General features: G+C 42.7%; 1 protein-coding gene across 1 annotated transcript; it reads left to right on the top strand.

Annotated features, from left to right (window-relative positions):
• The first annotated feature begins 2,121 nt into the window (after positions 1-2,121).
• On the top strand, positions 2,122-12,201 carry pdzd8 (PDZ domain containing 8). The gene is made up of 2 exons (XM_031873091.1): positions 2,122-7,601; positions 7,708-12,201. Exons 1-2 carry the CDS (start codon positions 7,388-7,390, stop codon positions 10,065-10,067), a joined length of 2,574 nt encoding a protein of 857 aa, XP_031728951.1. The 5' UTR covers positions 2,122-7,387; the 3' UTR covers positions 10,068-12,201.
• The last annotated feature ends 538 nt before the right edge of the window (positions 12,202-12,739 follow it).

The following is a 12,739-nucleotide window of genomic DNA, read 5'->3' as shown; positions in this document are numbered from 1 at the left end:
CTGCAGTCGAGTAGAAGAATAGAGAGACAGACAACAGAACAGACGGTCACGGGTGTCGTGTGAAAGGTAAATCTAATGTCAGGAGCAGAAGGCGAGGAGCTAGCGCCTTGAAAAGGATCATCATCCGTTGTCTGGAAGTTTTTTGGATTTAGGCCAAGTGATGTTAACCAAGAACAAATCATATTCACAGAGTGCGTTAGAGTTGTGTCTGCGCCGCATAGCAATACAACTAACTTGCTCAACCACCTGAAAAATCACCACAAACCACAGTACGATGAATGCATTAAGGCCAAAACTAACGATACCTCACTGAATCTCCGTCCATGTCCAACGTTAACCCAGAAAACCATAACAGCGACCCTGCATAGCGCGACAGCGTATCCATCGACCTCCCAAAGACACGCTGAAATAACGGATGCAATCGTATTTCATTTGGCCAAAGACGTGTCCAATAAATACTGTGAGCAACAGACATATTTATTTTTAGTTAGCCCTTTATTTTGGGTAAACATTTTGTTTATATTTTGCTTCAGGTGATCAGTACTGTATACGTTGTATTTTGATGCAGAGGCGTGTACATTAGCTGGAATGTAGCACAACAATGGAAGTGGAAGCAGTGCTCTTGTTCATTTAAACGTGAAAGTGCAATAAAAAGATGGCCCTAAAATTAATGAATAATCGTGATAAATAATCGTGATCTCAATATTGATCAAAATAATCGCGATTATGATTTTGGCCATAATCTTGCAGCCCTACTACCACGGCATTGTCTGATCTAGTAGTCCTCCATGTTTTCCTCTTACAACTTTAACCCTTTCACCGTGTGTTTTCAGTTCATGAAAGTTGATTATAACCTTTCATTTGTTCTGCCTGTGAGTCTGGTTTTTATACTGTGGACAAATTTTGTCAATGTGAAAGCATCCTAACTGTGCAAGATGCAGGCACAACACTTCAAGGTTATGTGGTTGAGATCAAAATAAAGGGTGCGTTCAAAGATGGGATTTGGAAAATATAATTTTAATAACACACCCCAGAAATATATGTTCAAAACAGTAGTTTTTAGCAAACAATGCTCAAAACAGGAGGAAATATTGATTTGTTTAAGACTATTTTCAGTGTTGGATTAATCCACATTTAATGCTCTTGTGAGTATTTTGGGGTAGTGGGACTTTGTAGGTAAAAACATTGTGTTTATTTCATTCTTGTTTGACAGAGCAGACCATGCGTTTCATCAAGTTTATTTGTGTGTGGTATCCCAATTTTTGTGAGGGAGCCCATTAATGTGAAAGCGTAACAGAAAGTGAAATTGATGGTTTTATTGCATTGAGTGTTTTATTCAGGGTTCAAAGGAAGACTTATCTGGGTTTTGGTCCCGGAGGTAAAAAAGGGAACTTTAAAGCAGTGATAGCTGCCATTTGAACATATTAACCTTTCATTTGTTCTCTGTGGCAGTGTAGATAAAAGAGACTGGATTTGCTGAAATATAGTGAATTACTCCATTTACATCTGGCCAGTTCAGGGTTGCTACGTTCTTTGTTCGTCTTTCCTGCTCAGAGACGAGGATCCGAGAGCTGCTTGTTGTCTTAGTCGATGTTAACGAGGTTAGTCGTGTTACTGCTGCTCAGCCCTGAGAGAGAACTCTTCTACACAATTTGGTGACGCCCCACATAGCTACTTTCTCTCAGGAAAGTCAGGCAAGAAAAGAGTCCTATTTTACTGTTTCTGTTACTTCAAGGAAATATAGTACTCATCTCCCAAACTGTCATTATTAACTACTTTCCAAACCCTCTGATCCTTCTCCAAACCTTTATGTTTTGCAGCTACTGAGGGGATTCTGTGTTCAGTCTGAGCTCTAGAATATAAAGAGCACACACTGACATACTTTAACTCCCCTTTTGTATGAACTGGTCTTTCAACCTCAACAGTTAGTTTTAACTTGCTAATGCCTGAAGTCATGTCTGCAGTCATCTGGTTCAAGGATTCAAGGATCATTTATCGTCATTATGCAACACAGGGATGCACAATGAAATGCAGTTGTAGCCCATTTGCAACACAAGAGAAACATGACAGACAAAACAAAAACAGTGGTGCGTTCCTGTAGTGCATTTTCTTTATTTGTGTCATAAGGAATGTAAACAGCAGCAATAAAAACAATTCTCTGGGCAGATAATATGGCCGACATCTTCACATTTATAAATGAGGACATGAGGAAAACCGTGTCAATCAACTCTGACTGTGTTTGAGCACCAAGCATCATGATAAACACAGAGTCCACCTCCTCTGGTCCCACCAGAGTCCTGCTCTCTGTTCTGTTGTCTGCCCGTCAAGTGCTGCTTGATCAGATCAGAGCCAGGTCTTTGTAAAGATGTGGGCTCAATAGTCACTGGCCTCCCGTCGCTGGGTTAGCCAGAAGTCTTATTTCATCCATCCTATTTTCCTATGACCGAACCTCAGACTGCTACAAGTAGGCTGGGTAGTGGAGTGCCTCAGGTCCTAGCTGGGTTAGCTTAGCTTCCATCACGGCTCTCCTCCCTCACCTCCCTGCGGCAGTTCGGTGGCGTTTGGTCCGGCAGGTCTAGGTGGTCGGCCGTGGGCGTCTCGAGGGCCGCTGCACCTTTTCCAATGCTGAGTGTATTCTGTCGTATGCCATAAGTACTCCAGCTTAACCTGCAAAATCTACGGTGGCATATTCCAGAAATATATGTTACGCAAATAGTCGTCATTCTCCGAGTTTAGTTTCTTCAGAGAAATGTTAAAGAACATAACAGAAAAATTGTGTCTGTATTTTTTTCTGAAAGCTAAGGTTGAATCGGGGAACACTCTGACATATGCAATGGTGACGAGGGCTCTTGCTCTGCTCGTCCCCATGACAGAAGCTTCTCTGCTGATATGGACCGCTCTTTCAGTTTCAAGGATTCTTTCATTTTATTTCCAAAACAAATACAAAGAAACACTTGAATATCCCAATACCAAAATTGAAATCCAAACGCATTTCAATAAAACATTCAACCCTTTGAGTGGGTGTCTCATTCCTTGAAGCAGTCCTGTATACAAAGTGCAACAAATGCTTGTAGTGGAGAGGGCCTTTATTACAATCCCAAATGTGTCACTAAGCACTTTAAAAAACTGTACAGACTCCTTTCTTTCATACTGGAAGACTACTTTTTAAGAAAGAGTTTATTTAACATATAGGTAAAGAAGTATTTTTTGAGGTTGTAAGACGTAATGTTCTGTTTTAAAATTCATGGTCTCTCTCTCTGGACTTTTTAAACTATGCTATGCTACCAGGCATGGTTTCCTGGGCACACTCTCCACCATTAAACATGCTATTTATACTGATAGGAATGACGGGTAGACCTTAAGGCAGAGTCCCCACTGCTTGGGTCCCAGTCCGGCCCAGGACTGGGACCTGGGACCTGCCTGTTGAAGAGTTACAGCAGTTGTTTCGGCTATGCACCGGTATGACGGTGTGTGAAAAATTCATATCCTATGGGAAATTAGAACCGGTATACCGCCCAGCACTACCATGTTGAATCTATGCCACAAAGTGTGCAGGCTGTTCTCGGGGCAAAGGGCCCTATCCAATGAAGACAGGTCGACCTAATATAGTGGCATATGAGTGTATGTACACCGTGTGTGTAAATGTTTTAAAAACACATTGAAATGTAGAGCTTTAAATATTTGCATGTAGGACTGATGCTTCGCAGGATTGATAATGCTGTGAGACTGACTGAATTGATGGTTGCATATTGTGGATAAGCGTGCTATTCCACTTTCAATATCCTGGTCAATGTTGTAGTCATCTCCTGTTGTTGCAGACAGCCTTGAGATTCAGAGTGTTTGCCACCAGAACCTTCCTCCACACTAAGTAATGGTCAGCCTTCACGCTCTCCCCCAGAGCAACCTGTTGCCTCTACAATGTTGTTATCGTCTTCGTGGAAGAGCTGTAACATGGGCAGATCAGATTAAACCTTGAGACACACACACACACTCTCAAACTCAAAACACGAGACGAGAGTACTTAAAACATCGGAAAACATGCAAAGCTTTGAAAATGATTCATATTTTGAAATCATTGGATAGCAAGAACTACTCATACAAACCGATTTGTTGTTAAAAGGCTTGTACAAGTGACTATTTTACATATTCACCAATTGTCTCGTATTTGGAATTTAGTAAGTAGTCCAGGAGTGTCTGCCTTTTTACTCAAACACATGTTGATTTAAAGATCATGATGCCTTAATCTGAATGAATGTGGAGAATAAATGTCACCATAAATTGCTTTGCTTATCATTTTTTTTATTGCCATGTTTTGGCATAGCAGCCTATGTAGTTTGATAGATGATTTGAAAATGCTCTCACTCCGACAGCTGCCTCAGGCTCTTTGTACATGTCACATTGTTGGTGCAACAATGTGACATCACCAACTGCATAATATTCTCACTGGCAGTTAAGAAAGCTTGATGAACTTGTACGAACAAGCATCACAAAAACAGTATAGAGTTTAGGATAAGAATAGAAAAACAAGGCCCATTCCATTTAATCGTATAATGTCATGTTTTACTGCGCTACATGGCTTTGTTAGCAAGACAAACCCAACATCCAAGGCAAGATATTTGTTTGAGAAGATTACAATAGATTACTCTTTCTTTGTGTTGACACCAATTTGAACCATTCATACACTGGGTTGGAGAAACACACCAGTAGGCTTCAGAATGCAATGTTTATTTGTTATGATTAACATGGCAGCATTGTTTGTTCGAGCGTTATTTTTTCTCCCTGCACATCATTGATAATACACGTACAAAGGTGTAGATGAACCATAGTTTTAGCCAGGCCATGTCACTTTTTGTCTAGTAACTATGCTACTAGTTCTGCTCAGAACGTGGCTCGTGGTCCCGGCTGAGTCATCTGTACAGCACCCTCCTCCTGGACCTCGCCACTTCCAGGGGTCGTGAACTTAGTGCTTGCTTTGTCTTTTCTTCCTGCTTGGAGTGATGGAGCCCCCTGTTCCCGGTGTGACTGTTGACTGACTTTTTTGCCATGTCATCCCCATTGATATTCATTCAACCGATGTGTTGATGATTAAATTATTTACTAGAGCGTTGTGTAAAAATACTGTTATAGTAAAAGTCCTGCATTCAAAATGTTACTTAAGTAAAATAACAAAGGTATGAGCATCAAAATATACTTTAAATGCCCAAAAATAAATACTCATTATGCAAAATGGCCAATTGATATTTAGGGTAGGCCGATGCCATTGGAATATAATTATTGAAGCATTAATGTGTTTGTCACTTTAATGTTGCAGCTGGTAAAGATGGAGCTCATTTTAACTACTTTATTTAGGCTATATACTACTGAATACATCCTTATAATGTCTAAGTTATTGAATCTGCAATGTAGCCTAACTAGTCACTAATATTGTCAAATAATTGTAGTGAAGTTCAAGGTACAATGTTTCCCTCTGAGTGGACTCAATGTATGAAGTTACATAAAATGGAACTACTCAAGTAAAGGACAAGTACCTCAAAATTGTACTTAAGTGCAGTACTTTAGTAACCTAGATCTACTTAGTTACATTCTACCACTGCAAGAACACTAAACAGTTAATGAGCACAAAGTTCTATCTAGCCTCCTGGACTCCTTTAGCGGGTCTGAGGTCCCCTACCAAAGTATCTCAAAATCCTTTGGGGAACACTGAGACTATAGTGAACTTGCACCCCCACCCACATCCCATGTGCCAGCTTGTGTAGATTATCTGCTCATTCATAGCCAGTCCTAACTCAATCACTGCCTTCCACCAGAACCATAACAAATGACAGCAGGGGAAATTACAGTCATTCGTCTCCGTCGACCCACATCATGTTGGCCCTCCCTTTCTGTCTTCTAAACCAGGACACCTGTACAATCTTCATCCTCTTACTACTCCTCCTCATTTAGCTCTTTCTCTGTACCAGGAAAGATCCTACCATATATGTCTCTAGTATGTAAACTGACAATTTCCCCCAATCACAGTTAAGATTGTATGGGTTTCCATACACCGCTGATCACCAGCATATGACGCACAAATGTCTTGCTACTGTAAATAAGCTGTCCTTTGATAGAGGACCTGTCAGGCGTAAAACAGGTCACCTCCACATCACAACAGGTGTGTTGGGGGGATATATGACTTGGACTGTGTGCGGTGGCTGTTATTAAGGCAGCTGGGAGTGGGGGTTTAATTGCAGCTCTTTCTTCTACCACAGAATTGCTGCTTTCAGTTTGAGTCAAAATGCTGGAGGCAGATGTCAGTGTTGCACTTGAGGCATTTGTCAACTCAAGCTTTCTTTTCATTCTTATTATTTTGCATCTGGGCAAAACAGATTTGCTTGATTGTTTGTAGACCTTTAACATGAAGAAATTCATAAAGACATACGGTATGTCTATGATGTTAAAGCAACTTGTTCTGGTTAAGCTATTACATTATACTAAAATAATAACCTTGAAACATGTGTAAATAATGGAACTGTGTGTGTGCCTTCCTCTTTTTGTCAGAATACTTTTTTTCTTTTTTAATCTGTGTTCCTTTTACTAGCATTTTCATTGTGTTGAGCCAAAGTGTTGATGGACATTCATTGTGGTTGATGCATTGCTTACCCAGGTATGTTACCAAACATCTCAAACAAGTAAATCGTTTATATTCATTAATAAAACCAAAATCATTAATAATCCAAAATTTAAAAAAAATGAGGAAAACCCTTCACCAGTACACCATGCTTTATTCACCAACTTCTTATGACAACCTATAGATTACCATAGATGCAAAGTTTACAAAACATTACCATGATCTTTTTAGAAAGTGTTTTTTGAAAAATGCAATATTTACACCTAGTGGATACAAAACTGTACAAGTGGATGATAGAAGATCATAACTACCAAGCAAACAATGTTACAACCACCCTTTCCGAAATCCCGTGGACCAAATGCGTCTTTCAAAACACAGTATGCTCAGATCTCTGCTGCTATGGCTCGGGGATAGAGCGGGTCGTCTTCCAATTAGAAGGTCGGCGGTTTGATCCCCGGCTCCTCCAGTCCACATGTCGAAATGACCTTGGGCAAGAAGTGTGTGTGTGTGTGTGTGTGTGCGGGTGTGTACAGTGCTTTAAGTGATCGGAAGACTAGAAAGGCACTATACAAATTTACTATTCACCAAATCCTCCAGTTCTTAATATCTATAATATACCATAAATGTGAATAAAGTTAGAAACATTAGGATAAATAAGTGCTGCTTTGTAGTGAAAAAGGGAGAGTTAACCTCTTGCTTTTGATAATTCATGTTCTTGCACACCACAATCCTATCACTACATCAAGTAGAAGAGTTATGAACTTGGCCTATGACCTTTAAATGAATTCCAGTCTTCATCGTATCTTTTCTCTTGTTACATGTATGCATCAGACGGAGGTTATCAAGGGGCCGTGTGGCAGCGTCGGGATGACGTTCAGGCACGTTCCTGCCAGTGAGGGGGATGCGGTGCATGTCAGCATTGAGACGGTGACGCCCAACTCTCCTGCTGCCTTGGCAGACCTGCAGAGGGGTGATCGTCTCATCGCCATAGGAGGTTTGAAATGTTTGGTAATTGTTAGTCAGCAAAACATTTTCGAAAATGTCTGTTCTTCACACTACTGATGGAAACCTTTTTTTTCCTGTTCTTGAACATTTGACAGGTGTCAAAGTAACATCCTCGGTTCAAGTGCCCAAACTGCTGAAGCAGGCTGGAGAGCGGGTGGTGGTACTTTATGAGAGATCTGTTCGTCACCAGACTCCCTCCTCTTATGGAAGCCTTGGGACTCTTCAGGAGGGATTTGGGCAGCTGGAGGAAACTGGTTTTATTTCGCAGCCAGGGGGTTTTGAGGAAGACCCAGCCCCCATCACCACCCTTTCTGACATATCCGACAGCAAAGACATGGACTCTGAGTTTGAAGAGTTGATTGTAGACTCCAAACTTAGCCAGACTGGTGGCCCTAACAGCAGCACCACAAATACCAGTGATACTAAGGAGGATTCCTTACTTACAGTAAACCAAAGCCCCAAAAGGACTGTGGCCAACCTGGCCTCGAAGCCCCTTGGTACCATATCACCCATCCTTAACCGCAAGTTGAACCTGGTTGGTCTCCAGTCACCACTAAAGCCCCAGCCCAAAGAATCACCAAAGCCCTCACCACATAAATCCCATAGTGATCCAATGGAGGGTCTGCAACGCCCCACTGTCCCTCCCCCACCTCCTCCTTCTCGCCCCCCAGTGCCGCCAAGACCTCAGATACGGTTGACATCAGCCTCCTCAGAAACCAGTATTTTGGAAGGCATTGATTCTTTTACAACTACTAATGTCCCTGTTGTTCCTACTATGACTAACACCATCAGCACTACTGAAAAATCTCCAGAAAAATCTCCTCTGACTGGAGCCAATGAAGATAAGATCAGCACGGAGAGGATATGTGTCAAACAGGCTGAGGCAAAGCAGTCTACCAGGCCGGCAGAGTCCAGTGATGAGCTGCCAGTCCCTTCCACTGTGACCAGCAGCAACAAAGCTGATCATGCAAAGGACAAAGCATCAGAGAGCTCCTGCAGCACACGGGACAGTCTAGAGGACCATTCCCTCTGGGAATCCCCAGAAACCATGTTTCGTAACCAGACAGCACGCTGGCCTAAGGCCTCTGTCCTGTTTGAGGTAGAGGGCAACCATAAGTACCTTAATGTAGCTCTGTGGTGCAAAGATCCCTTTAAGCTGGGCAGTTTGTTGTGCCTGGGTCATGTCAGCCTCCAGCTGGAGCATATAGCCCTGGAATGTATGGCCACATCTTCAGCTGAGTACCAGAGCACCTTCAGGTTGGGGCCTCCAGAGCCCAGAGCTAATGTCAGTCGCACTGCGCTACGGAGCCTCAGCAGCCACAAGGGCTTCAATGAGAAGCTGTGTTATGGAGATGTTACTCTGAACTTCTGTTACGCAGCTGAGGGTGACTTTGAGTATCCAGGAGGGCTGGCAGAAAGGGAGCGAGAGGGGAGTCTCCAGGATGAGGATCTAAGGGAGAGGGAGCATATCCCCACTGCACAGCGTGATGACTTGGCCTACAGCGCCATGCAGTTGGCGGAGCTTCGTCACAACTTCCAGGACACCCAGTTCCAGAACCCCACGTGGTGTGAATACTGCAAGAAGAAGGTTTGGACCAAGGCAGCCTCTCAGTGTATGATCTGCGCCTACGTTTGCCACAAGAAATGCCAGGACAAGTGCCTCGCTGAAAATCCCTTCTGTGTGGCAGCAACTGAACGTCGCGGAGCTGACCCTGAAGCCAAATCCACCATTAACCGGGCCACCACTGGCCTCACGCGTCATATTATCAACACCAGCTCCCGCCTGCTTAACCTCCGCCAGGTGCCCAAGACTCGGCTAGTTGAGCAGGTGGCTGATGTGGTGCCTGGAGCGGTGGAGCCCTCACCTAAGCATACGCCTAACACTTCAGACAATGAGAGCAGCGATACTGAGACCTACACGAGTGGCGCCAGCCCCTCAAAGCAGCCTGTTGGCAGTGGTGGCAGTAATAAACTTGTACGCAAGGAAGGTGGGTTAGATGACAGTGTGTTCATTGCGGTGAAGGAGATAGGCCGCGACCTGTACCGGGGGCTGCCCACAGATGAGCGCTCTCAGAAGCTTGAGTTGATGCTGGACAAGCTGCAGCAGGAAATTGACCAGGAGCTGGAGCACAATAACGCCCTGCTGCTGGAGGAGAGGGAGGCCACAGATGCCCGGCGCAAGGCCCTAATTAGTACTGCCCTGGCCAAGTCTGGGGAGAGACTCCAGGCCCTCACACTGCTAATGATCCACTACCGAGCAGGAATTGAGGACCTGGAGTCAGTGGAGAGCACCTCTCCTTCAGAGCAGCAAGGCTTTAAAGGCAAAGCAGAAGGCCTGGAGGAAGAGGCCCTGATGGGGACAGAGGTCTATGACAGTGACATATGCAGCCCCGTGGAGGTGCAACTGCTGGATGACATTACGGAGGAGCAGATCTGTGTGGAGGCACTCCACTAAATAGACTAGAAAGGAGAAAGAAGAGGAAACGTGGACTTGGGACTCGTGCCTCCAAATTACATTGTGTCCAGTTTGTTTATGGGGATTAGGGAATTTCAGCAGTCCATTTGAAATATTGGGTATGTTGGGGTCCAGTGTTTGATTCACACGTTTCGTGAGAAAAAGACAGGCTGGGTAAAGGAATTCCCTCCCTAAAGATTCATGTTATTGGTGTCTTGATTTGCACAATATGATGCTATTTCCATGCTCTTGGTTTTTTAAGGGAAGCTTGAGAGCTCCATTATTATCTGCCCTCAGTAGTGCTGCATGTGTGTCCTCCAGTTTTGTTTTTCTGCAGCTTCAAAATGTCGTTGTAAGCAATGGATTCAGTTTGCTTTCTTGTCTAACTGCTTTGACATAAGGACTTAAGAAAATGTACACATTTCTGTGGTCTACTCGTCTGAATCATCTTAACTTTGGGGAAGGAAAATAATTGTTCAATATTTGTTTCCTGTGAGTAACAAACTGATATGAAGGTGAAATATTTGAGTAAATAACAGTGAATACTACCGGGGAAAAGAAGGTTTAGACATCCACCTTAGTGGAACGGGACCTTATGTTTTTATTAAGCAAGCTGTCATACATATTTTTAGTTTTGCGTGTTGTTTTTTACAGTAATATATTTGAATTCTCCCTGCTCACTAACCTCTTTGGGATTCCAGCAGCTGCATAGTCATTAGTGGAGTGAGTCTTCTATATGGTTTTACTCTTTCTTTTGGTGTATTTGTTTCTATTGGTAAGGCCAACATGTTTTACATCTTACCCATGTCTTGTCTTTTCCCTCGGAGGGGTTAAGGAGGTAATTGTCCTGCGTTGTAATTAATCCATTTCTTAACCATTTCTGTTATGTCTCGCTAAGTCGCATCTTTTACACCCCATCAACTTCTGAAACTCAATCAAAACTTCATGGGGGTATTTGATACATAATTGACTTTTTTGATTAATCTCTGAATGAATGTTACCCAGGAGCTCTCAAGATGTAAAAACTCTCCCAACATGTATTTAAATTGGTTTAGTGCGTGTGTGTTTTTTTTGTATGAAGATGATAATTTTCATGCTTCAAGAAGCTATGATGTAATTTAGTGCAGATTATTTGCCTTCATGAGTTGTTTTCATGCCCAAATGAATGTATGTTCAGCTCTTTCTGTGTTTTGTGTATATACAGTTGTTGGGCACTGCCTTCCCCCATTTCCTTGCTAACCATCAAGAATGAATGTAGCCTGTGTCAGTGTTTCTATCAGGACCAGCTCCAGCTCCACAATGCTCTGCTGTTCATTTATCGGTTACACCTTCAGAGACCCAATGGTAAGAATCGTTGAGGAGGGAAGAGCTTACTCTTGCATATCTTTGAAAAAATCTACCCTGGAACATTGAACATTTTCAAAAACAATTTGGAGGTGATGTCCTTTCTTTTTGTTTACATGACATATTTCCAGCACATGTACAAATGAGTTTGTTTTGAGTACATGTTAAGATAGTACCAGTACTGGGGTTTGGGAAAGGACTGCATTAGGGCTAAGACTACGGTTTTCTTGAGATACCAGAGGGTAGATTTCTCCATAACTGTAAGGAGACTCCAAATGGACTTATCCAAGCTAATGCAACAAGAGAAGTCATCTGTAAGAAGCAGCCACACAGTCCCTGTTCTTTTCTGTGTAAGAGATATGTTGCTCATGTGGATATTGGCTTGCTGGCTGCTATACTTGTCAATCTCTGTCCCTGTATATCCAGATTTTTGTGCAATATTTTTGTAGGAAATGAAGCTGATAATCAGGAATGAATCCCCATGTCTTTGACTCCTCTGCTGTTTTCTTTAAACACATGTAGTGTGTGCCCACCAGTCTGGTAGTGTAACCTGAGGGGGACCAATGAGAACCCGAGAGGAGGCGTTCGCTCCGTAAACCCCTCCTTTGGCCTGATAGGCGCTGCTTTTGCTGCTGCATCTGTTACAATGTGCTCTTCCACCACGGCTTTCAGCAGGTTGAGATGGTGTTTGTTCCTCATTGTGTATGTGAGGGATGTGGCACACAGTTTTCAAAAGGCTCATGTGATGAAGCTTTATTGTACATAACCTAAATAAACAAGCTCAAATGAATTCCCATCACTCTGTTTTGTGGTTTGATCTGCTCACACAGAAGAACTTTGAAGGCACAGTCTGTGATCCAAATGTAACCAAGAACCACCTCAGCCACAATAACCCAAACACAAGACGTGAACCTTCTATTACATCCAGATGAAATGAGATCTTTAAACACGGGGACTAACACTAGACAACCACTGAATCTAAGTTAGAGCTTTATTTACATAAAAGCAACACAGGAGGGCAAACCAACTTTCAATTATTCGCTTTCATTCTTGTGTGTACAGTATGATCACACATTTACTCAGGTGGTTAAGGATTTAGCACTGTACTGCAACTCCCATGTACACTTACTTATTGGTATGTGTACAACCTCAGTCTGCATTCAGAAGTTCATCTGAATTTAGATTTGTTTTGTTTGTGTAATTGGGGCAACAACGAGCAACACGTTCTTTAGTATCTACATAGTACACATTTAATGAACAAAGCTATATTTTTCAGGTGTTACCAGGTGTTCAGACTGAACAGCACTGCGTTAAAAAAAACTGCAAGG

This window comes from Anarrhichthys ocellatus, unplaced genomic scaffold (genome assembly GCF_004355925.1).
Source record: "Anarrhichthys ocellatus isolate YVR2014 unplaced genomic scaffold, GSC_Weel_1.0 scaffold68, whole genome shotgun sequence".
Lineage (NCBI taxonomy): Eukaryota > Metazoa > Chordata > Actinopteri > Perciformes > Anarhichadidae > Anarrhichthys > Anarrhichthys ocellatus.
Note: the sequence above shows the minus strand (reverse complement) of the source record. Positions and strands in the feature narration are given on the sequence as shown.

What these genes read in the sequence shown, in the direction of transcription:
- pdzd8 (XM_031873091.1), top strand. Translation starts at nt 7,388, where the DNA reads ATGAATTCCAGTCTTCATCGTATCTTTTCTCTTGTTACATGTATGCAT. An exon ending in TCGTCTCATCGCCATAGGAG is followed by an intron (nt 7,602 to 7,707) that starts GTTTGAAATGTT and finishes AACATTTGACAG; the next exon opens with GTGTCAAAGTAACATCCTCG.